General features: G+C 45.3%; 2 protein-coding genes across 3 annotated transcripts in view; one reads left to right on the top strand and one right to left on the bottom strand.

The window, feature by feature from the left end:
* Positions 1 to 4,323: 4,323 nt before the first annotated feature.
* LOC129409867 (uncharacterized) lies at positions 4,324 to 23,400 on the top strand. 2 transcript variants are annotated; one of them, XM_055156737.1, is made up of 9 exons: positions 4,324 to 4,628; positions 5,993 to 6,186; positions 11,455 to 11,586; positions 13,951 to 14,086; positions 16,820 to 16,997; positions 19,159 to 19,303; positions 21,116 to 21,259; positions 22,854 to 22,906; positions 22,997 to 23,400. In XM_055156737.1, the coding sequence occupies exons 1-9, from the start codon at positions 4,509 to 4,511 to the stop codon at positions 23,392 to 23,394; spliced, it is 1,500 nt and encodes a 499-aa protein (XP_055012712.1). In that variant the 5' UTR covers positions 4,324 to 4,508; the 3' UTR covers positions 23,395 to 23,400. The 2 variants fall into 2 exon arrangements, with proteins under 2 accessions (XP_055012712.1, XP_055012713.1); XM_055156738.1 differs by having other exon boundaries at positions 22,854 to 23,048.
* zgc:77880 (zf-DHHC domain-containing protein) overlaps positions 16,862 to 27,067 on the bottom strand; it is a 52,056-nt gene continuing 41,850 nt past the window's right edge. The window contains exons 10-11 of the transcript XR_008632624.1: positions 21,228 to 21,352; positions 16,862 to 16,993 (exon numbers count right to left, since the gene is read on the bottom strand). The gene's annotated coding sequence lies outside the window, so the exon portion shown is untranslated. The remainder of the gene's footprint in view (positions 16,994 to 21,227; positions 21,353 to 27,067) is intronic.

The raw sequence follows: 27,067 nt of genomic DNA, 5'->3' as shown, positions 1-27,067 counted from the left end.
CTTCTTCACCTGTCTCTTCACCCGTCTCTTCACCTGTCTCTCACCTGTCTCTTCACCTGTCTTCACCTGTCTCTTCACCTGTCTCTTCACCTGTCTCTTCACCTGTCTCTTCACCTGTCTCACCTGTCTCTTCACCTGTCTCTTCACCCGTCTCTTCACCTGTCTCTTCACCTGTCTCTTCACCTGTCTCTTCACCTGTCTCACCTGTCTCACCTTCACCTGTCTCTTCACCTGTCTCACCTGTCTCTTCACCTGTCTCTTCACCTGTCTCTTCACCTGTCTCACCTGTCTCTTCACCTGTCTCTTCACCTTCACCTGTCTCTTCTCTTCACCTCTCTTCACCTGTCTCTTCACCTGTCTCTTCACCTGTCTCTTCACCTGTCTTCTTCACCTGTCTCTTTCACCTGTCTCTTCACCTGTCTCTTCACCTGTCTCTTCACCTGTCCGTCTCTTCACCTGTCTTTCACCTGTCTCACCTGTCTTCACCTGTCGTCTCTTCGCCGTCTCTTCACCTGTCCGTCTCTTCACCTGTCTTCACCTGTCTCTTCACCCGTCTCTTCGCCGTCTCTTCACCTGTCCGTCTCTTCACCTGTCTCTTCACCTGTCTCTTCACCTGTCTCTTCACCCGTCTCTTCACCCGTCTCTTCACCGTCTCTTCACCTGTCTCTTCACCCGTCTCTTCACCTGTCTCGTCTCTTCACCTGTCTCTTCACCCGTCTCACCTGTCCGTCTCTTCACCTGTCTCTTCACCCGTCTCTTCACCTGTCTCTTCGCCCGTCTCTTCACCTGTCCGTCTCTTCACCTGTCTCTTCACCCGTCTCTTCACCTGTCTCTTCACCCGTCTCTCCCGTCTCTCGCCCGTCTCTTCACCTGTCCGTCTCTTCACCTGTCTCTTCACCCGTCTCTTCACCTGTCTTCACCCGTCTCTTCACCTGTCTCTTCACCTGTCTCTTCACCCGTCTCTTCACCTGTCTCTTCACCCGTCTCTTCACCTGTCTCTTCAACCCGTCTCTTCACCTGTCCCGTCTCTTCACCCGTCTCTTCACCTGTCCGTCTCTTCACCTGTCTCTTCACCTGTCTCTTCACCTGTCGTCCGTCTCTCACCCGTCTCTTCACCTGTCTCTTCACCCGTCTCTTCGCCCGTCTCTTCACCTGTCCGTCTCTTCACCTGTCTCTTCACCTGTCTTCACCTGTCCGTCTTTCACCTGTCTCTTCACCTGTCTCTTCACCCGTCTCTTCACCTGTCTCTTCACCTGTCTCTTCAGTCTCTTCACCCGTCTCTTCACCCGTCTCTTCACCCGTCTCTTTCACCTGTCCGTCTCTTCACCTGTCCGTCTCTTCACCTGTCTCTTCACCGTCCGTCTCTTCACCTCTCTTCACCTGTCTCTTCACCCGTCTCTTCACCCGTCTCTTCACCCGTCTCTTCACCTGTCCGTCTCTTCACCTGTCCGTCTCTTCACCTGTCCGTCTCTTCACCTGTCTTCACCTGTCTCTTCACCTGTCTTCACCTGTCCTGCTGTTGGACCTGGTTTGAAGCGTCTCAGTGACATGTGACTCTGCGTTTTTGCATAATACGTGAAAAGTTTTGCATTTTGCGTAATTTTCTTTGTCAATTTGCATTTTCACAGCGAGACACAAACCACACGGGGACGAGACGGAGAATCTGAATAACGTCGTGGAACAATCGGACCCAAGAGTCGTGTTTTTCCTACAGCTGCGGATCTTTAGTCGTTTATTTGTTTCAACGGTGCAGGAGACAGAAGCGGACAGAGTTCCAGGTCAGATCTGTGGAGAGGCGACCCCCGCTCACAGTCACTGTGTCTGTTTTTCGAGTCCGTGAATCCGCGTGTCACTCGTTCATTTGTTTTTTCAATATAAAACCAAAAATAAGAAAATGAAAAAAAAAAAAAAAAAAAAAAAAAACTATTTTCAAAACTAGTTTTCAAAACCAAAATGAAAAAAACTAACAAAAAAAACAAAAACCAAAAAAAACAGATAATGATTCGTTTTTACAATTTTTGTGTTTAAATGAAAAATGGAAAAACCAGGACTAAACCAGGACTAAACCAGGACTGGACCAGGACTAAACCAGAACTGAACCAGGACTGGACCAGGACTAAAACCAGGACTAAACCAGGACTGAACCAGGACTGAACCAGGACTAAACCAGGACTAAACCAGGACTAAACCAGGAATAAAACCAGGACTAAACCAGGTCTAAACCAGGAATAAACCAGGTCTAAACCAGGACTAAACCAGGACTAAACCAGGACTAAACCAGGTCTAAACCAGGACTAAACCAGGACTAAACCAGGTCTAAACCAGGAATTAAACCAGGACTAAACCAGGACTAAACCAGGACTAAACCAGGACTAAACCAGGTCTAAACCAGGTCTAAACCAGGTCTAAACCAGGACTAAACCAGGACTAAACCAGGTCTAAACCAGGACTAAACCAGGACTAAACCAGGACTAAACCAGGACTAAACCAGGTCTAAACCAGGACTAACCAGGACTAAACCAGACTAAACCAGTCCAACTACCAGGACTAAACCAGAACTAACCAGGACTAAACCAGACTAAACCAGGTCTAAACCAGGACTAAACCAGGTCTAAACCAGGTCTAAACCAGGACTAAACCAGGACTAAACCAGGACTAAACCAGGACTAAACCAGGTCTAAACCAGGACTGACCAGGTCTAAACCAGGACTAAACCAGGTCTAAACCAGGACTAAACCAGGTAAACCAGGACTAAACCAGGACTGGAACCAGGACTAAACCAGGTCTAAACCAGGACTAAACTAAACCAGGTCTAAACCAGGACTAAATGAGGTCTAAACCAGGACTGAACCAGTGTCATTAGCTGAGTATAAATATATTCACGCTGTAAAGTGGAGCTGTTTAAAGTCACACTGTAGAACATTCCAGACAGAGCGGTGACGTCTCCATGGAAACGAGCAGGTTTTTATGACTTTTGAGTTTCGCGTGTTCCTGGTTCGACTGTACAAACCTGCTCAAACGCTCACGTCTCTTTGGCATGAAGGAAACAAAAGTGTCAAACGTTTCCTGGACAAATCCTGCACATTTTGTTCTTGCTGAGGAAAAGACTAAACTTTAAAGGTGCACTGCGGAACTTTTTCGGTTGGAGCTGCTTGTTTCTGTATTAAATTTGGATTTGTGGATTTTAAAACACACGAACAAACAAACATGACAATTTGTATCATCATCTGTGTGTTTGTGAATATTAAAGAGATAAATAAAACTCCATAAGAAACTGACTATAAACTAGACCTGGTTTAGTCCTGGTTTAGTCCTGGTTTAGACCTGGTTTAGACCTGGTTTAGTCCTGGTTTAGTCCTGGTTTAGACCTGGTTTAGACCTGGTTTAGACCTGGTTTAGTCCTGTTTTAGACCTGTTTAGACCTGGTTTAGTCCTGTTTTAGTCCCCTGGTTTAGTCCTGGTTTAGTCCTGGTTTGGTCCTGGTTTAGTCCCATTTAGTCCTGTTTTAGTCCTGGGTTAGACCTGGGCTAGACTTGGTTTAGTCCTGGTCCAGTCCTGGTTTAGTCCAAGTTTAGTCCTGGTTTAGACCTGGTTTAGTCCTGGTTTAGTCCTGTTTTAGTCCTGGTTTAGACCTGGTTTAGTCCTGGTTCAGTCCTGGTTCAGTCCTGGTTCAGTCCTAGTCCTGGTCCTGGTTTTAGTCCTAGTTTAGAGTCCTGGTTCAGTCCTGGTTTAGTCCTGGTTTAGTCCTGGTTTAGTCCTGTTTAGTCCTAGTTTAGTCCTGGTTTAGTCCTGGTTCAGTCCTGGTTTAGTCCTGGTTCCTGGTTCAGTCCTGGTTCAGTCCTGGTTTTAGTCCTGGTTTAGTCCTGGTTTAGTCCTGGTTTAGTCCTGGTTTTAGTCCTGGTTTAGTCCTGGTTTAGTCCCTGGTTTAGTCCTGGTTCAGTCCTGGTTTTCAGTCCTGGTTCAGTCCTGGTTCAGTCCTGGTTTTTAGTCCTGTTTAGTCCTGGTTTTAGTCCTGGTTTAGTCCTGGTTTAGTCCTGGTTTTAGTCCTGGTTTAGTCCTGGTTTTAGTCCTGGTTTAGTCCTGGTTCAGTCCTGGTTTAGTCCTGGTTCAGTCCTGGTTCAGTCCTGGTTTAGTCCTGGTTTAGATCCTCCTGGTTCAGTCCTGGTTCAGTCCTGGTTCAGTCCTGGTTTAAATGACGTCTTATCGTAAATCTGTGAACTCGTTTACAGTTTGTTTGTTTTTTTAAATCTGTGCATTTGTGAACGTGAACGAGACAAAAGCGACTGCATCGGAAACTGACCATAGACCGACGGTGCACATGTAGCTCCCCCCCGGCGCGGCGTCTGTCAGCGCTCAAGTATCTGGAGAATGCTGCAGGTCAGAGTCTGCAAACGGGAAAAACCCCACAGCGCAGAGACTTTCCCGGATAAAAACGACAGGTTCAGTTCCTCCCCGAGCAGAGACGGAGGCGGCAGGCGACGGAGGCGGCAGGTGCGGCGCCTGTCAGCATGGACGCGCTCGGGTTCTGGATCTTCTGCGTCGCCTTCGCGGGTCTGGAGGCGTCGCCGTACATGGGCATGACCATGACCTACTACCCCAAAGAGACCGGGACCAACACGTCTCACCAGGTAAATCTGACCCGGTTTAGACCCGGTTTAGACCCGGTTTAGACCCGGTTTAGACCCGGTTTAGTCCTGGTTTAGACCTGGTTTAGACCCGGTTTAGTCCTTTTAGACCTGGTTTAGACCCGGTTTAGACCCGGTTTAGACCTGGTTTAGACCCGGTTTAGACCTGGTTTAGACCCGGTTTAGACCTGGTTTAGACCCGGTTTAGACCTGGTTTAGACCTGGTTTAGTCCTGGTTTAGTCCTGGTTTAGACCTGGTTTAGACCCGGTTTAGACCTGGTTTAGTCCTGGTTTAGACCTGGTTTAGACCTGGTTTAGACCCGGTTTAGACCTGGTTTAGTCCTGGTTTAGTCCTGGTTTAGTCCTGTTTAGACCCGGTTTAGACCCGGTTTAGACCCGGGTTTTTAGACCTGGTTTAGACCTGGTTTAGACCTGGTTTAGTCCTGGTTTAGACCTGGTTTAGACCTGGTTTAGTCCTGGTTTAGTCCTGGTTTAGTCCTGGTTTAGTCCTGGTTTAGTCCTGGTTTAGTCCTGGTTTAGTCCTGGTTTAGACCTGGTTTAGACCTGGTTTAGTCCTGGTTTAGACCTGGTTTAGACCTGGTTTAGACCTGGTTTAGTCCTGGTTTAGTCCTGGTTTAGACCTGGTTTAGACCTGGTTTAGTCCTGGTTTAGTCCTGGTTTAGTCCTGGTTTAGACCTGGTTTAGTCCTGGTTTAGTCCTGGTTTAGTCCTGGTTTAGACCTGGTTTAGTCCTGGTTTAGTCCACCTGTTTAGTCCTGTTTAGTCCTGGTTTAGTCCTGGTTTAGTCCTGTTTAGTCCTGGTTTAGTCCTGGTTTAGTCTGGTTTAGTCCAGTTTTAGTCCTGGTTTAGACCTGGTTTAGATCTGGTTCAGTCCTGGTTTAGTCCTGGTTAGTCCTGGTTTAGTCCTGGTTTAGTCCTGGTTTAGACCTGGTTTAGTCCATGTTTAGTCCTGGTTTAGTCCTGATGTAGACCTGGTTTAGTCCTGGTTTAGATCTTGTTTAGTCCTGGTTTAGATCTGGTTCAGTCCTGGTTTAGTCCTGGTTTAGACCTGGTTTAGTTCTAGTTTAGATCTGGTTTAGTCCTGGTTTAGTCCAGATTTAGACCTGGTTTAGACCTGGTTTAGTCCAGGTTTAGTCCTGGTTTAGTCCTGTTTTAGTCCTGATTTAGTCCTGAAACATACTTAATCAAATGATCTTTAAGCACACGTCTTTCATCTTTTTGTCTTTTGTCTTCCGTCTTTTGTCTTTCGTCTTTTGTTTTTTGTCTTTCGTCTTTTGTTTTTCGTCTTTCGTCTTTTGTTTTTCGTCTTTTGTCTTTCGTCTTTCGTCTTTCGTGTGGCGGCGGCAGATCGAGATGCGTTACAAGATCACGGCGACTTACTGCGACGTGCATCACTTCCACTGCTTCAGCGGCGACTGCGGGCAGCAGGTGGCCGAGCGCTACGAGTTCGTGGACCGATCCTCGTCCGTCCTCGGTCAGATGTGTCAGTACGAGTCCGTCAAAACTCTGCAGACGCAGACCAACGCCCCCTACAGGATGAGGTGAGCGCTTTGTTGAAATAAATGGATTACACAGAGGGAAACCAGGACTAAACCAGGATTAAAACCACTGTGCCCTCTGTCCTCCCTCTGTTCTCCCTCTGTTTTCCCTCTGTTCTCCCTCTGTTCTCCCTCTGTTCTCTCTCTCTGTTTTCCCTCTGTCCTCCCTCTCTTCTCCTCTGTTCTCCCTCTGTCTCTCCCTCTGTCTCCCTCTGTTCTTCTCCTCTGTCTCCCTCTGTCTCTCTGTTCTCCTCTGTCCTGTCCTCCCTCTGTCCTCTCTCCCTGTTCTCTCCCTCTGTCTCCCTCTGTTCTCCCTCTCTGTTCTCCTCCCTCTTGTCTCCCTCTGTCCCTGTCCCTCCTTCCTCTGTTCTCCCTCTGTTTCTCCCTCTGTCCTCTCTGTCCTCTGTCCTCCCTCTGTCCTCTCCTCTGTCTCCCTCTGTCTCCCTCTGTTCTCTCTTCTCCCTCTTCTCCCTCTGTCCTCCCTCTGTCTCCCTCTGTCCTCCCTCTGTTTCCCTCTTTTCCTCTCTCTCCTCTCCTTCTCCTCCCCTCTGATCCTCCTCTGTCCTCTTCTCCTCCCTCTGTTCTCTCTCTGTCTCCCTCTGTCCTCCCTCTGTTCTCCCTCTGTTCTCCCTCTGTTCTGTTTCCCTCCCTCTGTCCTCCTCTGTCCTCCTCTCTCTCCCTCTGTTCTCCCTCTGTCCTCCCTCTGTTCTCCTCTGCTCCTCTCTCTTGTTCTCCTCTCTGTTCTCCCTCTGTTCTCCCTCTCTGTCTCCTCTCTGTCTCCCTCTCTTCTCCCTCTGTTCTCCTCTCTTCTCCTCTGTCCTCTCTCTCTTTCTCCTCTCTCTCCTCTGTTCTCCCTCTCTCTCCTCCTCTGTTCTCCCTCTCTTCTCCCTCTCTTTCTCCTCTGTCCCTCCTCTGTCCTCCCTCTGTTCCCCCTCTCTTCTGTTCTCCCTCTGTCCTCCCTCTGTCCTCCCTCTGCCTCCCTCTGTTCTCCCTCTGTCCTCCTCTGTCCTCCCTCTGTTCCTCCCTCTGTCCTCCCTCTGTCTCTCCCTCTCCCTCCCTCCCTGTTCTCCCTCTGTCCTCCCCCTCCCTTCTCTGTTCCTCCCTCTGTCCTCCTCTGTCCCTCTGTTCTCCTCTGTTCCCTCCCTCTGTCCTCCCTCTGTCCTCCTCTGTCCCTCTGTCTCCCTCTGTCCTCCTCTCCTGTTCCCTCTCTCCTCTGTCCTCCCTCTGTCTCCCTCTGTCCTCCCTCTGTTCCTCTTCTCCCTCTGTTCCTCCTCTGTTCTCCCTCTGTCCTCCCTCTGTCTCTCCCTCTCTCCTCTGTTCCCTCTGTCCTCCCTCTGTTCTCCTCTGTCTCTCTCTTCTCCTCTGTCCTCCCTCTGTTCTCCCTCTCTCTCCCTCCTCCTCTCCTCTGTTCTCCCTCTTCTCCCTTCTCCCTCTGTCCTCCCTCTGTTCTCCCTCTGTTCTCCTCTGTCCTCCTCTCCTGTCCTCCCTCTGTTCTCCTCTCTTCTCCCTCTGTTCTCCTCTGTCCTCCCTCTGTCCTCCCTCTGTCTCTCCCCTGTTCTCCTCTGTTCTCCCTCTGTCCTCCCTCTCTCTTCTTCCCTCTGTCCTCCTCTGTTCTCCCTCTGTCCTCCCTCTCCTCCTCCCTCTGTTCTCCCTCTTCTCTCCTCTTCTCCCTCTCTGTTCTCCCTCTGTTTCTCTTCCCTCTGTCCTCCCTCTGTTCTCCCTCTGTCCCCTCTCCTCTGTTCTCCCTCTGTCTCCCTCTGTTCTCTCTCTCCTCTCCTCTGTCTCCCTCCCTCTCTGTCTCCCTCTCTCCTCTGTTCTCCTCTCTGTCCTCTCTTGTTCTCCCTCTGTCCTCCCTCTGTTCTCCCTCTGTTTCTCCTCTGTTCTCCTCTCTCCCTTTGTTCTCCCTCTGTTTCCCTCTTCTCTCTGTCCTCTGTTCTCCCTCTGTTTCTCCCTCTGTTCTCCCTCTGTCCTCTCTGTTCTCCCTCTGTTCTCCCTCTGTTCCCTCTCCTTCTCCCCTCTGTCCTCCCTCTGTTCTCCCTCTGTTCTCCCTCTGTCCTCCCTCGTCCTCTCTCCTCTGTTCTCCCTCTGTTTCTCCCTCTGTTCTCCTCTGTTCTCCCTCTGTTTCTCCCTCTGTCCTCCCTCTTCTCCCTCTGTCCTCCCTCTGTCCCCTCTCTTCTCCCTCTGTCCTCCCTCTGTTCTCCCTCTGTTCCTCCCTCTCTTCTCCCTCTGTCCTCCTCTGTTCTCCCTCCCTTCTCTCCCTCTCTTCTCCCCTCTGTCCTCTCCTCTTCCCTCTCTTCTCCCTCTGTCCTCCCTCTGTTTTCCCTCCTTTCCCTCTTCCCCCTCTGTCTCCCTCTGTCCTCCCTCTGTCTCCCTCTGTTCTCCCTCTGTCTCCCTCTCTTCTCCCTCTGTCCTCTCCTCCCTCTGTTCTCCCTCTCTTCTCCTCCTCTCGTTCTCTCCCTCTGTCCTCCCTCTGTCCTCTGTTTCCCTCTCTTCTCTCTGTCTCCCTCTGTTCTCTCTCTGTTCTCCCTCTGTTCTCTCTCTTCTCCCTCTGTTCTCCCTCTCTTCTCCCTCTGTTCTCTCTCTGTTCTCCCTCTGTCCTCCCTCTCTTCTCCCTCTGTTCTCCCTCTCTTCTCCCTCTGCTCTCCCTCTGTCCTCCCTCTGTTCTCCCTCTGTTCTCCCTCTCTTTCTCCCTGTTCTCTCTCTTCTCCTCCTTCTCTCTTCTCCCTCTGTCCTCCTCTGTTCTCCCTCTGTCTCCCTCTGTCCTCCCTCTGTCTCCTCTCCCTCCTGTCCTCCCTGTTCTCACCTCTGTCCTCCCTCTGTTCTCCCTCTGTTCTCCCTCTGTCTCTCCTCTTTTCCCTCTGTTCTCCCTCTGTCCTCTCCCTGTCTCCCTCTGTTCTCCCTCTGTCCTCCCTCTGTTCTTCCTCTGTCCTCCCTCTGTCCTCCCTCTCTCTCTCCCTCTGTTCTCCCTCTTTCTCCTCTGTCTCTCCCTCTCTTCTCCTCTGTTTCTCTCTCTCTTCTCCCTCTGTTCCTCTCTCTCCCTCTTTCTCCCTCTGTTCTCCCTCTCTTCTCCCTCTCTTCTCCCTCTGTCTCCCTCTGTCCTCCCTCTGTTTCTCCCTCTCTTCTCCCTCTGTTCTCCCTCTGTCCTCTCTCTGTCCTCCCTCTTTCTCCCTCTGTCCCCTCCCTCTCTCTCCCTCCCTGTCCTCCCTCTGCTCTCCCTCTGTTCTCCCTCTCTGTCCCCCTCTTCCTTCCCTCTGTCCTCCCTCTGTCCCCCTCTGTCTCCCTCTGTTCCCCTCTGTCCTCCCTCTCTGTCTCCCTCTGTCCTCCCTCTGTCCCTCTGTTTCTCCCTCTGTTCTCCCTCTGTCCTCCTCTCTTCTCCCTCTGTTCCTCTCCTCTGTTCTCCCTCTGTCCTCCCTCTGTCCTCCCTCTGTTCTCCCTCTGTTCTCCCTCTGTTCTCCCTCTCCTTCTCCCTCTGTCTCCCTCTCCTCTGTCCTCCCTCTGTCCTCCCTCTGTCCTCCCTCTGTTCTCCCTCTGTCCTCCCTCTGTCCTCCCTCTGTCCTCCCTCCCTCTTCCTTCCTCTGTCCTCCTCTCCTCTCCTCTGTCCTCCCTCTGTTCTCCCTCTGTCCTCCCTCTGTCCTCCCTCTGTTCTCCCTCTGTCCTCCCTCTGTTCTCCCTCTGTTCTCCCTCTGTCCTCCCTCTGTTCTCTCCTCTCTCTTCTCCCTCTGTTCCCTCTGTCTCTCTCTGTTCTCCTCTGTCCTCCTCTGTTCTCCTCTGTCTCTCTGTTCTCCCTCTGTCTCCCTCTGTCTCCCTCTGTTCTCCCTCTGTCCTCCCTCTGTTCTCCCTCTGTCCTCCCTCTGTTCTCCTCTGTCCTCCCTCTTCTCCCTCTGTTCTCCCTCTGTTCTCCCTCTCCTCCCTCTGTTCCTCCCTCTGTTCTCCCTCTGTTCTCCTCTGTTCTCCTCTGTCTCCCTCTGTCTCCTCTCTGTCCTCCTCTTCTCTCCTCTGTCCTCCCTCTGTTCTCCCCTCTGTTCTCCCTCTCCTCTCTGTTCTCCTCTCTGTCCTCCTCTCTCCTCTCCTGTCCTCCCTCTGTCCTCCCTCTGTTCTCCCTCTGTCTCCCTCTCTCCCTCTGTCCTCCCTCTGTTCTCCCTCTGTCCTCCCTCTTCTCCCTCTGTTCCCTCCCTCTCTTCTCCCTCTGTCCTCCCTCTGTTCTCCCTCTGTCCTCCTCTCCCTCTCTTCTCCCTCTCTTCTCCCTCTGTTCTCCTCTGTTCCTCCTCTGTTCTCCTCTCTGTCCTCCCTCTGTTTTCCCTCTCTTTCCCTCCTCTGTCCTCCCTCTGTTCTCCCTCTGTTTTCCCTCTCTTCTCCCTCTGTCCTCCCTCTGTTCTCCCTCTGTCTCCCTCTCTTCTCCCTCTGTTCTCCCTCTCTTCTCCCTCTGTCCTCCCTCTGTTCTCCCTCTGTTCTCCCTCTCTTCTCCCTCTGTTCTCCCTCTCTTCTCCCTCTGCTCTCCCTCTGTTCTCCCTCTGTCTCCTCTCTTCTCCCTCTGTTCTCCTCCCTCTGTCCTCCCTCTGCTCTCCCTCTGTCCTCCCTCTGTTCTCCCTCTGTTCTCCCTCTGTCCTCCCTCTGTTCTCCCTCTGTTCTCCCTCTGTCCTCCCTCTGTTCTCCCTCTGTCCTCCCTCTGCCTCTCCCTCTGTCCTCCCTCTGTTCTCCCTCTCTTCTCCCTCTGTTCTCCCTCTCTTCTCCCTCTCTCCCTCTGTCCTCCCTCTGTTCTCCCTCTGTCCTCCTCTGTCTCCCTCTGTTCTCCCTCTGTTCTCCCTCTGTTCTCCCTCTGTTCTCCCTCTGTTCTCCCTCTCTTCTCCCTCTGTCCTCCCTCTGTTCTCCCTCTGTTCTCCCTCTGTCCTCCCTCTGTTTTCCCTCTGTTCTCCCTCTGTTCTCCCTCTCTTCTCCCTCTGTTCTCCCTCTCTTCTCCCTCTGTCCTCCCTCTGTCCTCCCTCTGTTCTCCCTCTGTTCTCCCTCTGTCCTCCCTCTGTTCTCCCTCTGTTCTCCCTCTCTTCTCCCTCTCTCTCCCTCTGTTCTCCCTCTGTTCTCCCTCTGTTCTCCCTCTCTTCTCCCTCTGTTCTCCCTCTGTTCTCCCTCTGTTCTCCCTCTGTCCTCCTCTGTTCCTCTCTCTCCCTCTGTCCTCCCTCTGTCCTCCCTCTGTCCTCCCTCTGTTCTCCCTCTGTTCTCCCTCTCTTCTCCCTCTGTTCTCCCTCTGTTCTCCCTCTGTTCTCCCTCTGTTGGCAGGATCACAGATCGCGCAGACGGCTTCGCGTTCGGTACGACCATCGAGGTTTTCACGGAGGTGGATCTGCGGACGCGTTCGGACACGACGCGAGCCGACCACCCCCCGCAGGGCACCATCATGTCGCCCGTCAGGTGAGTGACATAACACATCAAATAAGCCACAACACATTAAAAAAGCCACAACACATCAAAAAGCCACAACACAGCAGAAAAAGCCACAACATATCAAAAAGCCACAACACATCAAAAAGCCACAACACATCAAATAAGCCACAACACATTAAAAAGCCACAACACATCAAAAAGCCACAACACATAAAAAAGCCACAACACATAAAAAGCCACAACACATCAAAAAGCCACAACACAGCAAAAAAGCCACAACACACGCAAAAAGCCACAACACATTAAAAAGCCACAACACAGCAAAAAAGCCACAACACATCAAAAAAGCCACAACACAGCAAAAAAGCCACAACACATCAAAAAAGCCACAACACATCAAATAAGCCACAACACATAAAAAAGCCACAACACATAAAAAAGCCACAACACATCAAAAAGCCACAACACAGCAAAAAGCCACAACACACCAAAAAAGCCACAACACATTAAAAAGCCACAACACAGCAAAAAGCCACAACACAGCAAAAAAGCCACAACACATTAAAAAAGCCACAACACATCAAAAAAGCCACAACACCACAACCATCAAAAAGCCACAACCCATCAAAAAAGCCACAACACATTAAAAAAGCCACAACACATTAAAAAGCCACAACACATCAAAAAAGCACCAACACATTAAAAAGCCACAACACATCAAAAAAGCCACAACACATTAAAACGCCACAACACATAAAAAAGCCACAACACATCAAAAAAGCCACAACACATTAAATAAGCCACAACACATTAAAAAACACAACACATTAAAAATCCACAACACATAAAAAAGCCACAACACACACACGTTAAAAAACACAACACATTAAAAAGCCTCAACACATCAAATAAGCCACAACACATTAAATAAGCCACAACACATAAAAAAGCCACAACACATAAAATAAGCCACAACACATTGAAAAGCCACAACACATCAAAAAAGCCACAACACATCAAATAAGCCACAACACATTAAATAAGCCACAACACATAAAAAAGCCACAACACATAAAAATAAGCCACAACACATCAAATAAGCCACATCATAAAAAAGCCACAACACATAAAAAAGCCACAACACATAAAAAGCCACAACACATCAAAATAAGCCACAACACATTAAATAAGCCACAACACATCAAAAAGCCACAACACATCAAATAAGCCACAACACATCAAATAAGCCACAACACATCAAATAAGCCACAACACATTAAAAAAGCCACAACACATAAAAAAGCCACAACACATAAAAAAAGCCACAACACATTAAAAAGCACATTAAAAACCACAACACATCAAGTGAAAAGTAAAGGAACGGAGAAGTTGGAAATGACCGAGGGAGAACGGCGCCACCTACAGTCCTGAACAAGTTCTCTGTTTGGTTTAAGGAAAAGAACAGGAGGAATAAAAAGTATTAAAGTATCAGTTTATAAATTAGTGGAGCTGATAAAGACCAAAATAGTTCACTTTTATGGTACAAACATGAAACTTTGCCAGATTAGTAACACCCCCAGGACTAATATTTCTGGATAAAATATAAAATATGAATTTGTGGTAAATAAAATAACTTTTTAAATACATTAAAGCAGGAGTGTCCGGGGGTCGTATCCAACCGACTTTGATACGGATCAGAAAACTCATGTCATATAAACCCCAAAAATAACAATAAGTTCAAATATTTGTGCAGAGAAACACAAATCTATTACAGAAATCTTTTTTAATTGATGAACTCTTTCTTTTACAAAATATTATAATATTATGAACAACCTGAAACTTAAAAAAAAAATACAATTTCAACACAAAGTTTTGAACATGAACTTGTCTGTAAACAGGAATAAGTCCATTTTTGTTGTAAAATCCTGCACTCGGCTCCACTTTTCTCATGTTGGACATTTTTCTGATGAGGGTGTCACGGTCAACAGTCAAAACGATCGTCCTTTAAGAGCGTTTGGAAAGAGACAAGTCTTCATTTGTGCTGCTCTGGTGGGAGGGGCCACGTACAGAGACGCTGGAGACGCTGCTGTGATAAACACCACAGAAAATTAACAAGATTTTAAGAGAAAATATCATTAAAATATTTGAGTAGAAAATCAGCCAAGGGCCAGATTAAAGGTCTTGGAGGGCCGGATCTGGCCCCCGGGCCGTATGTTTGAGACCCGTGCATTAAATGATGGCTCTAAAACTGTGGAACATTCCAGACAAAACAATAACATCTCCATGACAAGCATCTGACGGAACCTCCACCAGAAAAGTTACACAGTGCAGCTTTAAGGAGTCGTTCAGGTTTGATTTGGCCAAAGCGCTGATACTTTTTTTTTTCCACAGAGTCGCTTCAAACTGTGTGACGGAGATTCGCCCTCTGATCTTTGACCCGGACGGAGACAGGGTCGTGTGCAGATACGGTCGAGCTCCGTACGAGTGTGACCCGTGTGACCAGCCTCCAATCTTCCACTTCACTCCGGTAAAAAACACACTTCTCCTGCACTCAGCTGTGTCGTAAAACTTCTTAAAGGTCCTAGATCACACAAAACTGACTCTGTGAGGTTTAAGTCGTGTTCTAATGTTGTTTCCTCGTCAAAAACAGATCTGGACTTGTGTTTTGTTTCATTCACATGTTTGAATAACTCTTTATTATCATTAGTCTATTTAGATCTGCAAAGCTTAAAATGCAAAATGTTTCACTTTGTGATGGTCGTTCTTAAGTGAACAGCTCCTTTTACCTGTAGCCAGTGTTGGGGAAGTTACTTCAAAAAAGACATGTTTGCTCTTTACTCATTACTTCTTTAAAGCGTACTTACTTTACTTAGTTACCCTTTATAGAAAGTAACTTTTTATATTACTTGTTAGTTTTGGCGTAAACTCCATCTATTTATTTATTTATTTAATAGGGACGGTGCATATTAATGAACATCTACAACATTGCAGTGTAAATATGCCAGATTATAGCAGGAATGCTCATTTCCATCTGTCGTCCCTCAGCAGGAAACACCACAAATTTAAACAAAACAAAAACAAGTACCAAATCTATACTAAAAGTGTCCACAAGTCTGTTTTTTCTTTAGCCGCTCTTTTAAGGAGGACTTGAAGGTGGCAAGAGTTGAAGTTTCTCTTATTGACAGTGACAAACTGTTCCAAAATGTTGTGCCTGTGACTGAGACACACTTTGTCTGAGTCTGGAGCGTCTGTGTGGGACGTCACAGTTCCCCCGGACTGTGGCCCTAGTCCCACTCAGTCTTTAGTTTAATAAAATCCTGTAATGGAGGAGGGGCAAGTCCATGCAAAACTTTATAGATAAAACATCCATATTTAAAACCAATAAAATTATTAAAATTAAGCAGATTATACTTGTCTAAACTAGTGCAGTGGTGAAATGAGAATAGTTTCTTGTCCAATATTTTTATGGCTTTTTAAAAAAGTGATTCGATGGGTTTGAGTGTTGTGCAGCAGCGAGTGACCGTGTTGTTCTGCAGTCGTCTATATGAAACAGAATCATGGAGTGTAAAAACATAAAAGGTCTTACTTGTCTAAAATTCACTAAGTTAAAATGAACAGTTTTTGTTTGGCACTTAATGTGTTTCTTAAATGTCAATGTCGGGTCCAAAGTCAGTCCCAGGTATTTAAACTCTTTGTCAGAAAGACATCTGAAGCTAAAAGACCGACAATCGACAAGAACCGTGAGGGAAAGAAGAAAAGAACTTTGCAGAGAGAGTTGAAGAGGACGTGAAACTGTTCAGAGGTAAACAGTAGGTGGGTCAGTCTGCTGGGGTATTCACCTCTGCGGGTGAGGGACGGCCGCTCGGGGCAGGAGGATCCCCTCGAGGGACCTCTCCTCGGGTGTTGCCAGCCCCTACTTCCTCTGAGGCGCCGCGACAGGCTCGGGGTCACCCAGGAAAGGCTCTGGGTGGAAGTGGCAGCTCCTCCCGCCTCTCACTGCTTCTCGGGGCTGTGGGATCAGTGCCCGCTGTGCCCTCTCCTCCCGGGCAGCTCCCAGCGCGACTGTCGACCGGGGCAGACCGTCCTCCCCAACTGCGTTTCGCCGCCAGAGCATGGACCAGCCCACGTACACAGAAAAGTACGACGGACTATAAGGGTCAGATAAAAAAATAATAATATGCTGGCACTACGAGAATAAAGTCGTAACATTTCAACATTAAAGTCGTAATATTATGAGAATAAAGTCGTAGTCAAAATAAAGTCGTAATATTATGAGAATATCGGCTGCTTGGAAAGTCTGAACGAGTGGAGAATTTGGAGCATTTTGTAAAGGAGAAGAATCTGTGTATCATTCGTTCATTCGACTGAATCAGGACTGAATCAGGACTGAATTGGGACTAAACCAGGACTAAACCGTTCTCGGTCTCAATCCTGGTATCAGTTCTTGTCTGGTCTCGGATCTCGTTTAGTCCTGGTTCAGTCCTGGTTCAGTCCGGAGGCTCAAATAATGAAGAAAATTGTTTTTCTTCACCTCCTTTGAACGGGAAATTGCACCTATATGTTAGAAAACATAGTGGAGCCAGTTGGCAACATCAGACGTAACGTTATCCCAGGGCTAATTAACAAATATCAGGTTCTCTGTATGTTTAGATTAAAACATTCACGGCTACAGCCACAGTGAGCATCAGTCTGAACCTTCAGTTTCCCGTTCAAAGGAGGTGTTTCTACACAATATTATACAGCAGCGTTCGGTTCCCGAATTCAAGACATTTTTACAATAGATTTTAATTAACCCACTTGTTGTTCTGTTGTAGCTTCTTGTGCTTTTACTCTGTTTTTACTCTGATACAAACTTGAGCTGCACAGTCTTGATCTTGATCGATGTTTCTTCTGCTCGATGAATAATGTCTGTGAAGTGATGACGTATTTTTGACAGTAAAGTTCCGTCTGTGAATTCGTATTCGTACTGATGAAAGTTTAATCGTGAGTTTTCATTTCGTGATTGTAATTCATGACGTCGTAATGTTTCAGTTCGTATTCTGATGGATAAAATACACACAATATATTTTATGTACGACTGGACTCATTTGAGAGTTTACAAATATTTATTTTATGCGCAACTACAGCCAAATACGCACGGATTTCTATTTTATGCGCACGAATATTTTTGACAGCTTTCTTACTCCACAGCTTTGTTTGAGTCGGAGTCCGGTGTTTCCGTGGTGACTGTTCCGTTTCGTGTGTTTGTGTTTGTGGTCAGAGCTGCGCGTTCACAGTGGAACCGGTGAACGCGTCGTCAGAAGGCGGATACGCGGTGGAGATGATGCTGGAGGATCACCCCACGCGCGACATCGTCCTGACCCAAAGCAACGGCACCGAGGAGGCGAGGAACTCCAGCCGCCACATCAGCTCCGTGCCCTTCCAGTTCGTCGTCCTGGGTGAGCGAGAAGAAGCGAACGGTCAGAGAGAAATATGGCCATACTTCACCGCGCGATAATCGGTGTGTCGTTCGTTTTTCAAAATAAAACCAAAAATAAGAAAATGAAAAAAAACAACAACAAAAAAACAAAAAAACTATTATTTTCTTCATTAGTTTTCAATTTTGTGTTTAAATGAAAAATGGAAAAAACAGATAACGGACGAAACCAGGACTAAACCAGGACTGAACCAAGTCTAAACCAGGACTGAACCAGGACTAAACCAGGACTAAACCAGGAAACCAGGACTAAACCAGGACTAAACCAGGACTGAAACCAGGACTGAACCAGGACTGAACCAGGACTAAACCAGGACTGAACCAAGTCTAAACCAGGACTGAACCAGGACTGAAACCAAGTCTAAAACCAGGACTAAACCAGGACCGAACCAGGACTAAACCAGGACCAAACCAGGACCGAAACCAGGACTAAACCAGGACTGAACCAGGACTAAACCAGGACTGAACCAAGTCTAAACCAGGACCGAACCAGGACCAAACCAGGACTGAACCAGGACTAAAACCAGGACTGAACCAGGACTGAACCAGGTCTAAACCAGGACAGAACCAGGACTGAACCAGGACTAAACCAGGACTAAATCAGGACTAAACCAGGACTAAACCAGGACTAAAAACAGGACTGAACCAGGACCAAACCAGGACTGAAACAGGACTAAATCAGGACTAAACCAGGTCTAAACCAGGACTAAACCAGCATTATATCGATATATACGATATGTCAGAGTCCATATCGAGTTTAAAAAATATCTCGATATATTTAAAATATCTCGATATATTTAAAATATCTCGATATCGCCCACTCCTACTTCCAATTAATGTTTTCATCTAAAATTACTCCCAAGAATTTTATCTCACTCATTCAAGGAAAGCGGTGGTACGGACGACCAATCACAGCTCTTATCGTCCGCGTCGCTTCCCCTGCTGACTCGACTTCTCAAGTTTCACTCTCTGAAATTCCGTCGCTGTTTTCCACTTTATAATCAACTTCATCATCACTTTTGAAATCTATAAAAGTCATTTTCTCTAAACTTATCCATAAAACACGTCCGCTCCTCATTATTTCTAAAACTGTGCGCCGCGATCTTTCCATTGCTCGTGTTTCGTGTTTTTTCCAGAAGCTACAATCGTCACTACTTCAGTTAACTTTGGAAAAAATCATTGAAACATGTCCTTGAATCCTATTGGTCAGTCTAGTGTGGGTTGTAGTGGCCCCGACCTGTCGCAGTCTCTGTTTACATGTGAAAAACCGAGTCGTTTCTAGTGTTCGTCAAATCACGTCTTTAGTGAAACAGCGGAGGAGACAAAAGACGTTATTAAAGATACAAGGGGGATGTCAAATGTCGTCTTCATGGAGGAAAGCGTTAAAGGTTGTATGGAGGATTTTTTTTTTAGTTTCAAATTGTCATTGAAAGATTAAAATACCATTACAGAGACGCAGCAGCTTTGTAATTATGATGACCGAAAAAAAAAAAGAATGAAAATCTATCAACTGTGGACGTGTTGAGGCCAGATAAACATCAGCCAATAGAAAACGAGGCTCCCTCATTTTCTATTGGCTGTTGGGTTGTCAATCAAACTCCCTAGTGTAACTGACTCGTCGGAGCGCGGGGATTACGTGGTTTACGCGGCGGTTCTTAGAGGCTTTTTCGAACTGTCGCTTCCTCGCATTTCGCACAAAGTTTGTCGCGACGGCGGACGAGAATCCACGACCGGTTCGCCGCGAAAGAAAGTCCGTTTTTGAGGTCGCTGAAAGAAGAAGAGAAGTGGAAAAGGAGCAAAGCCAAACTGAGGTGATTCTTGGAGATCTCGTCCAGCGATGGCGCGACCGAAGCAGACGAAGGGTCTAAAAACTGACGCGTCGGTCGTGGAATTACTTCTAGACAGGAAACTTCAACAGTAATTCTGAACGCGCACAAGGACTGTCGCTGTATTTCTCTTCCCTTAAAAAAATCCTCTATACAACCTTTAAGTCGTGCAGTCTGAACGTCGCCTAAGTCAAAGAATTCAAGACTGGACAAAGTTTTGGCAGAGGTGAAAAATATAAAGCCAACTGTTCCCACTACTTGTTTTGAGTCCGATAAGTCTATTTGTTTGTGTTTCAGTGCTTCCTGCTTTACCGTCCTGCACCGCGGGGATGTTTCTGCCGCAGTTTGTCGACCCGACTCCCGCTCACGGGCAGTGGATCTACGTGGAGTACCCTTCGCATTCCCAGATCTTCAGCGTCCAGGCCAACGCGACGAACGCCACGTAAGGCCCACGTTTAGAGGATTTCTACATTTACTTCTGTTTTACTTCTGTTTTATGTTTGTGGCGGTGAGTTCACCTCTGTATATTAAAGCCATTTATCGGCCAAAATGTACATTAAGCCGGACGTATACTGTGCGTTTTTTGACCCTTTTTGAGCCGATTTTTCACTCGTGCGACTGTTTTGAGGATCAGGACGAGTTTTGGCTTCATCGTGAGTCGTGCTTTGTGTAGTAAACATGGAGTAAAGAAAACCGATTAATACCTCACGACCAGCGGACACAGAAGCACAAGCAGGACATGAGGTTGTGGAGGACGATGACGCCGGCGACTGTTTTGGACACAGGACGTGGAGGCGCAGCTGATCACAGAACAGACGTTTGGCGAAAAACTTGATGCTCCTGACTAGAGCCCGACCGATATATCGGTTGACCGATATTATTGGCCGATATGAGCATCAGCAAGCATATCGGCTATCGGCCAATATACTTGCTGATAGGGGCCGATATTTCACGTGGGCATGTTACACGTCGTTATAAAGCTTAGACTCTCTACATTCTGTTCATTTAATCCAATTTACAGTCAGATAAATGTCTATTGATAAATGTATATTTGTGACTAGACTTGCATTGATGTAAACGAGCTGTGAACAGACGTGTGAATGATGAAATTTGCGCATATAAATAAGTACCGCGGCGCGCAGCATTTACGGCTAAAGGCTAATAGCGATTGTTTATTTACTAGCTAGGCTAGTAGTGATGAGTCGGTCGCGAACGAAGCGGCTCTTAGATCCGGCTCTTTAAAGCGAACGACGGGAGCCTGATCCTTATTGGGACTGGAAGTCGTGTTTTCTCTTTCTCTCACTTTTTTTCTCTTCTCATCGTGTGCAAACTCGTGGGAGTTTGACAGCGGCAGCGGCTCTAAACGAAACTTTCAAAAATATGCGTGTGCACAGGATAAAAAAAAACGTGCATATATATATATATATATATATATATATATATATATATATATATATATATATATATATAAAAATATATATATATATATATATATATATATTTTTAATATATATATATATATATATATATATATATACATATATATATATTATATATATATATATATATATATATATATATACATATATATATTTTTATATATATATATACATACATACACATATATACCCGAGAACCACAAACATGAATGGAGAATAAATATATACGACATAATCACCGAGCCGATCGCGAGGACTACACCAGGAACGGACCAGGACTAAACCAGGACTAGACTGGGACTAAACATGGACTAGACCGAGACTAAACAAGGACTAGACCCTGAATAGACCGACACTAAACCACGACTAGACTGGGACTAGACTGGGACTAGACCAGGACTAAACCAGGACTGATCCAGTGTCATTAGTGGAGTATAAATATAAACACGTCCCAGTCGTCGAGTCGATTTCCTCCGCTGATGTTTTATGTCATAAAAACACTCAAGTCTCTCAGTCTGGTCTGACATTGTTTCGGGAAAAGACCAGGACCGGGCTCTTGTTTCCAGGGCAACGGTCTGGCGTCAAGTATTTTTGTCCCGTTCGTCCACGGGTCAAAGACACGAGCGTCGGGGGCGTCTAAACTCAAAGGCTCCAAATAGAAACGTCAAGCCGTTTTTTGACACTTTGGTGTGAACGGCCCTTAAGAGTTTTGAGATCTTAAGCCACGCCCCCCTTTTTTAGTCGACGAATCGCTGAGCAGCTCTCGTCTCTCGTCCTGTTTACGTGTTTGTTTTGTTTGTTTGTTTGTTTTGTAGAGTTTCCAGTTTGTTGTTCAGTGGACCGTCTGGAGTTTATAAGACGCCAGAGGGAGACGGACTCTTCACTCTGCACTGGAACGTCAAAGACACCGACGACCACGAGACTTACCCTCTGTGCTTCGTCGCTGAAGTCCTCGTCGAGTAAATATCATCGTCATCATCTTCATCGTCGTCGTCTCGTCTGCTGTGTCCTTCACTTCTGCTTCATCCGCTTTTTGTGTTTAAATTTTAAATCTGTAATGTTAAAAAACGTTTACGTGACTTAAACTGAGATGAAGGACTGAACCAGGACTAAACCGAGGACTGAACCAGGACCAAACCGGTCTCAGTCCTGGTCTGGTCCCGGTTTTAGTCCTCGTCTCATTCCCGGTCTGGTCCTAGTCTCAGTTCTGGTCTGGTCTCAGTCTCAGTCCTCGTCTCAGTCCTGGTTCAGTCCTGGTTTAGTCCTTGTTCAGTCCTCGGTTCAGTCCTGGTTTAGTCCTGGTTCAGTTTTGGTTCAGTCCTGGTTCAGTCCAGGTTTAGTCCTGGTTTAGTCCTGGTTTAGTCCTGGTTCAGTCCTGGTTCAGTCCTGGTTCAGTCCTGGTTCAGTCCTCAGTTCAGTCCTGGTTTAGTCCTGGTTCACTTTTGGTTCAGTCCTGGTTCAGTCCAGGTTTAGTCCTGGTTTAGTCCTAGTTTAGTCATACTTTAGACTTGATTTAGTCCTGGTTTAGTCCTGGTTCAGTCCTCGGTTCAGTCCTGGTTCAGTCCTGGTTCAGTCCTGGTTCAGTCCTGGTTTAGTCCTGGTTCAGTCCTGGTTCAGTCTGGTTCAGTCCTGGTTTAGTCCTGGTTCAGTCCTGGTTCAGTCCTGGTTCAGTCCTGGTTTAGTCCTGGTTCAGTCCTGGTTTAGTCCTGGTTTAGTCCTGGTTCAGTCCTGGTTCAGTCCTGGTTCAGTCCTGGTTTAGTCCTGGTTCAGTCCTGTTTCAGTCCTGGTTCAGTCCTGGTTTAGTCCTGGTTCAGTCCTGGTTCAGTCCTGGTTTGTCCTGGTTTAGTCCTGGTTTAGTCCTGGTTTAGTCCTGGTTCAGTCCTGGTTTAGTCCTGGTTTAGTCCTGGTTTAGTCCTTGTTCAGTCCTGGTTCAGTCCTGGTTTAGTCCTGGTTCAGTCCTGGTTTAGTCCTGGTTCAGTCTGGTTCAGTCCTGGTTTCAGTCCTTGTTCAGTCTGGTTCAGTCCTGTTTAGTCCTGGTTCAGTCCTGGTTTTAGTCCTGGTTCAGTCCTTGTTCAGTCCTTGTTCAGTCCTGGTTCAGTCCTGGTTCAGTCCTGGTTCAGTCCTGGTTCAGTCCTGGTTTAGTCCTGGTTTAGTCTGGTTTAGTCCTGGTTTAGTCCTGGTTCAGTCCTGGTTAGTCCTTTTCAGTCCTGGTTCAGTCCTGGTTTAGTCCTGGTTCAGTCCTGGTTTAGTCCTGGTTCAGTCCTGGTTCAGTCCTGGTTCAGTCCTGGTTCAGTCCTGGTTCAGTCCTGGTTTAGTCCTTGTTCAGTCCTGGTTCAGTCCTGGTTCAGTCCTGGTTTAGTCCTGGTTCAGTCCTGGTTCAGTCCTGGTTTAGTCCTGGTTTAGTCCTGGTTCAGTCCGTACACGGCACAAAAGTCCAGCATGAAATCCACTTGAAATCAATCAATCTGTTTTTGTTTTTTTTTGTGTGTTTGTTTTTTAATTTTTATTTTTGTTTGTTTTTTATTTATTTTATTTTATTTTTTCTTTCCACAGTTCGGTGAAATATCACTCGGAGCTTCGGTGTGTGCTGCTCGTCGTTGGAGACCGTAATTCACATTTATATATTTTATTTGATTTTATTTTATTCACGTAGATTTATATTTCTTAATCTATTTTTTTTTTCCTTTTGTTAACAGCTTTTATCAACATGTCCCCACCAACAACCAGTACTACTTATACTAATACTACTACTACTACTACTACTACTACTACTGCCAATACTACTACTACGACTGTCAGTACTACTACTACTACTACTACTACTACTACTACGTTCCCTTTAATTACCAACGGGACAACACCTGAGCCAACCGTACCTCCAAATACTACGACTACTGCGTCCACTATACCCATGACTATTATTTCTATCAATGCTACTTCGCAAACAAGTACTACTACTGCGAATAGTACTACCACTGCGAATACTACTGCGAATACTACTACTCCACCCAACACCTCGTCTTTACCGGTGGCTCCAGAAACGACAACGGGCAAATCTGAGGAGATATTTTCAGGTACAAATATGAAGTTTTAAATCAGACCTGCTGTGTATATTTTACTGTACTGAAGTACGAGGACAGAACTGTGTTTCCAAAACTTTTTTTTCTGGGGATTTATATTTAAAAGTCACCGATCTTCACGACCCAAGTCCATAGAAATTATTCGTAAAACACAAATTAAATATGTGACCTTTATTGAACATTAATTACGACGGAGAATAAGGGTCAGATTAAAAAAAAAAAAAAACATGCTGGCGCTACGAGAATAAAGTCGTAATATTATGGAAATAAAGTCAAAGCCAGAAAAAGTCGTAATTTTACAAGAATAAAGTAGTAATTTTAGGAGAATAAAGTCGCAGTCAAAATAAAGTGGGAATATTAACGTCTGAACGAGTGGAGAATTTGGAGCAATTTTGTAAAGGAGAAGAATCTGTGTATCATTCGTTCATTCGACTGAACCAGGACTGAACCAGGACTAAACCAGGACTAAACCAGGACTGAACCGCTTTCAGGACTCCTGATCCTATTCCCGGTCTCAATCCTGGTCTCAGTTCTTGTCTGATCCCGGTCTAAGTCCTGGTCTCAGTCCCGGTCTGGTCTCGGACCTCGTTTAGTCCTGGTTTAGTCCTGGTTTAGTCCTGGTTTAGTCCTGGTTTAGTCCTGTTCAGTCCTGGTTCAGTCCTGGTTTAGTCCTGGTTCAGTCCTGGTTCAGTCCTGGTTTAGTCCTGGTTCAGTCCTGGTTTAGTCCTGGTTTAGTCCTGGTTCAGTCCTGGTTCAGTCCTGGTTTAGTCCTGGTTCAGTCCTGGTTCAGTCCTGGTTCCTGGTTCAGTCCTGGTTTAGTCCTGGTTCAGTCCTGGTTCAGTCCTGGTTTCAGTCCTGGTTTAGTCCTGGTTCAGTCCTGTTTCAGTCCTGGTTTAGTCCTGGTTTAGTCCTGGTTCAGTCCTGGTTTAGTCCTGGTTCAGTCCTGGTTTAGTCCTGGTTCAGTCCAGAGGCGCAAATAATGAAGAAAATTGTTGTTTGTTTTCTTATTTTTGGTTTTATTTTGAAAAACAAGGTTCTTCTTCTGCCGCATTTTTCACTTTGACTTTGATTTTATTACAACTTCATTCTCGTAAAATTACGACTTTATTCTCATAATATTACAACTTTAATGTCGAAATGTTACGACTTTATTCTCGTAGCGCCAGCATGTTTTTTTTTATTTTTATCTGACCCTTAAACTCCGTCGTAGGATTCGCATTTAAAAGTCACCAATCTTCACGACCCAAGTCCATAGAAATTATTAAGCACAAATTAAATATGTGACCTTTACTGAACATTAATTACAACGGAGAATAAGGGTCAGATAAAAAAAAAAAAGATGCTGGTGCCACGAGATTAACGTCGAAATATTACGAGAATGAAGTCGTAATAAAATCAAAGTCAAAGTGAAAAATGCGGCAGAAGAAGAACCTTGTTTTTCAAAATAAAACCAAAAATAAGAAAACGAAAAAAATAACAACTATTTTCTTCATTTGCGCCTCATTTCACTGAACCAGGACTAAACCAGGTCCGGGATCAGACCGGGACTGAGACCAGGATCAGAGCAGGACTGAAAACAGTTTAGTCCTGGTTTAGTCCTGGTTTAGTCCTGGTTTAGTCCTGGTTTAGTCCTGGTTAGTCCTGGTTTAGTCCTGGTTTAGTCCTGATTTAGTCCTGGTTTAGTCCTGGTTTAGTCCTGTTTAGTCCTGGTTCAGTCCTGGTTTAGTCCTGGTTTAGTCCTGGTTAGTCCTGGTTTAGTCCTGGTTCAGTCCTGGTTTAGTCCTGGTTTAGTCCTGGTTCAGTCCTGGTTTAGTCCTGGTTCAGTCCTGGTTTAGTCCTGGTTTAGTCCTGGTTTAGTCAGTCCTGGTTTAGTCCTGGTTTAGTCCTGGTTTAGTCCTGGTTTTAGTCCTGGTTCAGTCCTGGTTCAGTCCTGGTTAGTCCTGGTTTAGTCCTGGTTTAGTCCTGGTTTAGTCCTGGTTCAGTCCTGGTTTAGTCCTGGTTCAGTCCTGGTTCAGTAGTCTGGTTTAGTCCTGGTTTCCTGGTTCAGTCCTGGTTTAGTCCTGGTTTAGTCCTGGTTCAGTCCTCGGTTCATTCCTCGGTTCAGTCCTGGTTTAGTCCTGGTTTAGTCCTGGTTCAGTCCTGGTTCAGTCCTGGTTCAGTCTGTTTGCGGCGCAATTGTCCTGCATCGCATTTTAAGTCACGGAAACGCCATTTCCCAGTCCTGGTTTCAGTCCGGTCCTGGTCTGGCCCTGGCCTCAGTCCCAATCTGGTCCCGGTCTCAATCCTGGTCTTAGTTCTGGTTTGGTTCCGGACCTGATTCAGTCGAATGAACGAACGATACACAGAATTCTTCTCCTTTACAAAACGCTCCAAATTCTCCAGACTCTTTCCGAGCAGCCGATATTCTCGGAAAATTACGACTTTATTTTCGTAATATTATGACTTTAATGTCGAAATGTTACGACTTTATTCTCGTAGCGCCAGCATCATTTATTTTTTTTAATCTGACCCTTATACTCCGTCGTAATTAATGAGGATGTCTTATTGTGTATTGTATTATTAGTATTACCGTATTCTTCAGATTATAAAGCGCAGTATCAATAATGTTGAAATCTCTCGTCTGTTTTCATACATAAATCGCGCTGGATTATTAGGAGCATTAAACGAAACAAACAGACGACGACTTTTTCATTTCCTACGAGAGCGACTCAAATATACACAGAGTAATAATGTGTTTAATGCAGCTTTGACACATTTGTTTAAGTTTTACACAAACGAAACTTAAAACCACATGACTCATTTGCATAAACTATAAGCTCTGAAAAAAACAGCTCGCTCCTTGTGCGCTGATGCGGTTCAGATTCTGCTGGACTAAAGGACACACCTTCACTAGAATCATTTGGATCATTTCAGACTTGGAATTGCCGATCTCTAAATGTAAAAGTAAATGTAAATGTAAAACCAGAAAACGTAAACGAGTAAAAAATAAAATGAAACAAGTAAAAAAATAAAACGAGCAAAAAGATAAAATGAAACGAGTAAAAAATAAAATGAGTAAAAAATAAAATGGAAAATGGAAATGAGTAAAAAATAAAATGAGTAAAAAATAAAATGAGTAAAAAATAAAATGAGTAAAAATAAAACGAGTAAAAAATAAAATGAAAAATGTAAAAACAAGTAAAAAAAATAAAAAGAAACAAGTAAAAAATAAAATGAAACAAGTAAAAAATAAAAGTGTAAAAAATAAATGAAACAAGTAAAAAAATTAAACGAGTAAAAATAAAATGGAAATGAAAATGTAAAAAATTAAATGTAACAAGTAAAAAATAAAATGAGTAAAAAATCAAATTAAAAATGTAAAAACTAGTAAAAAATTAAATGAATAAAAAATCTAATTAAAAATGTAAACAAGTAAAAATAAAAACAAGTAAAAAATAAAATGAGTAAAAAATCAAATTAAAATGTAAAAAGTAAAAAATAAAATGAGTAAAAAATAAAATTAAAAATGTAAAACAAGTAAAAATAAATGAAACAAGTAAAAAATAAATGTGTAAAAAATTAAATGAAAAATGTAAAAACAAGTAAAAAATAAAAAGAAACAAGTAAAAAATAAAATGAAACAAGTAAAAAATAAAATGAAACAAGTAAAAAATTAAATGTGTAAAAAATAAAATGAAAAATGTAAAA

Source organism: Boleophthalmus pectinirostris, unplaced genomic scaffold (assembly GCF_026225935.1).
Source record: "Boleophthalmus pectinirostris isolate CB_2022bp ecotype Guang Dong unplaced genomic scaffold, ASM2622593v1 HiC_scaffold_20, whole genome shotgun sequence".
NCBI classification, from domain to species: domain Eukaryota; kingdom Metazoa; phylum Chordata; class Actinopteri; order Gobiiformes; family Gobiidae; genus Boleophthalmus; species Boleophthalmus pectinirostris.
This window is presented reverse-complemented; position numbering and strand designations above follow the sequence as displayed.

Excerpts from the sequence above, each read along its gene's own strand:
- LOC129409867 (XM_055156737.1), top strand. The coding sequence starts at position 4,509 with ATGGACGCGCTCGGGTTCTGGATCTTCTGCGTCGCCTTCGCGGGTCTG. Across the intron at positions 16,998-19,158 it reads CTTCCAGTTCGTCGTCCTGG|TGCTTCCTGCTTTACCGTCC; the intron begins GTGAGCGAGAAG and ends TTTGTGTTTCAG. Across the intron at positions 19,304-21,115 it reads GCCAACGCGACGAACGCCAC|AGTTTCCAGTTTGTTGTTCA; the intron begins GTAAGGCCCACG and ends TTTGTTTTGTAG.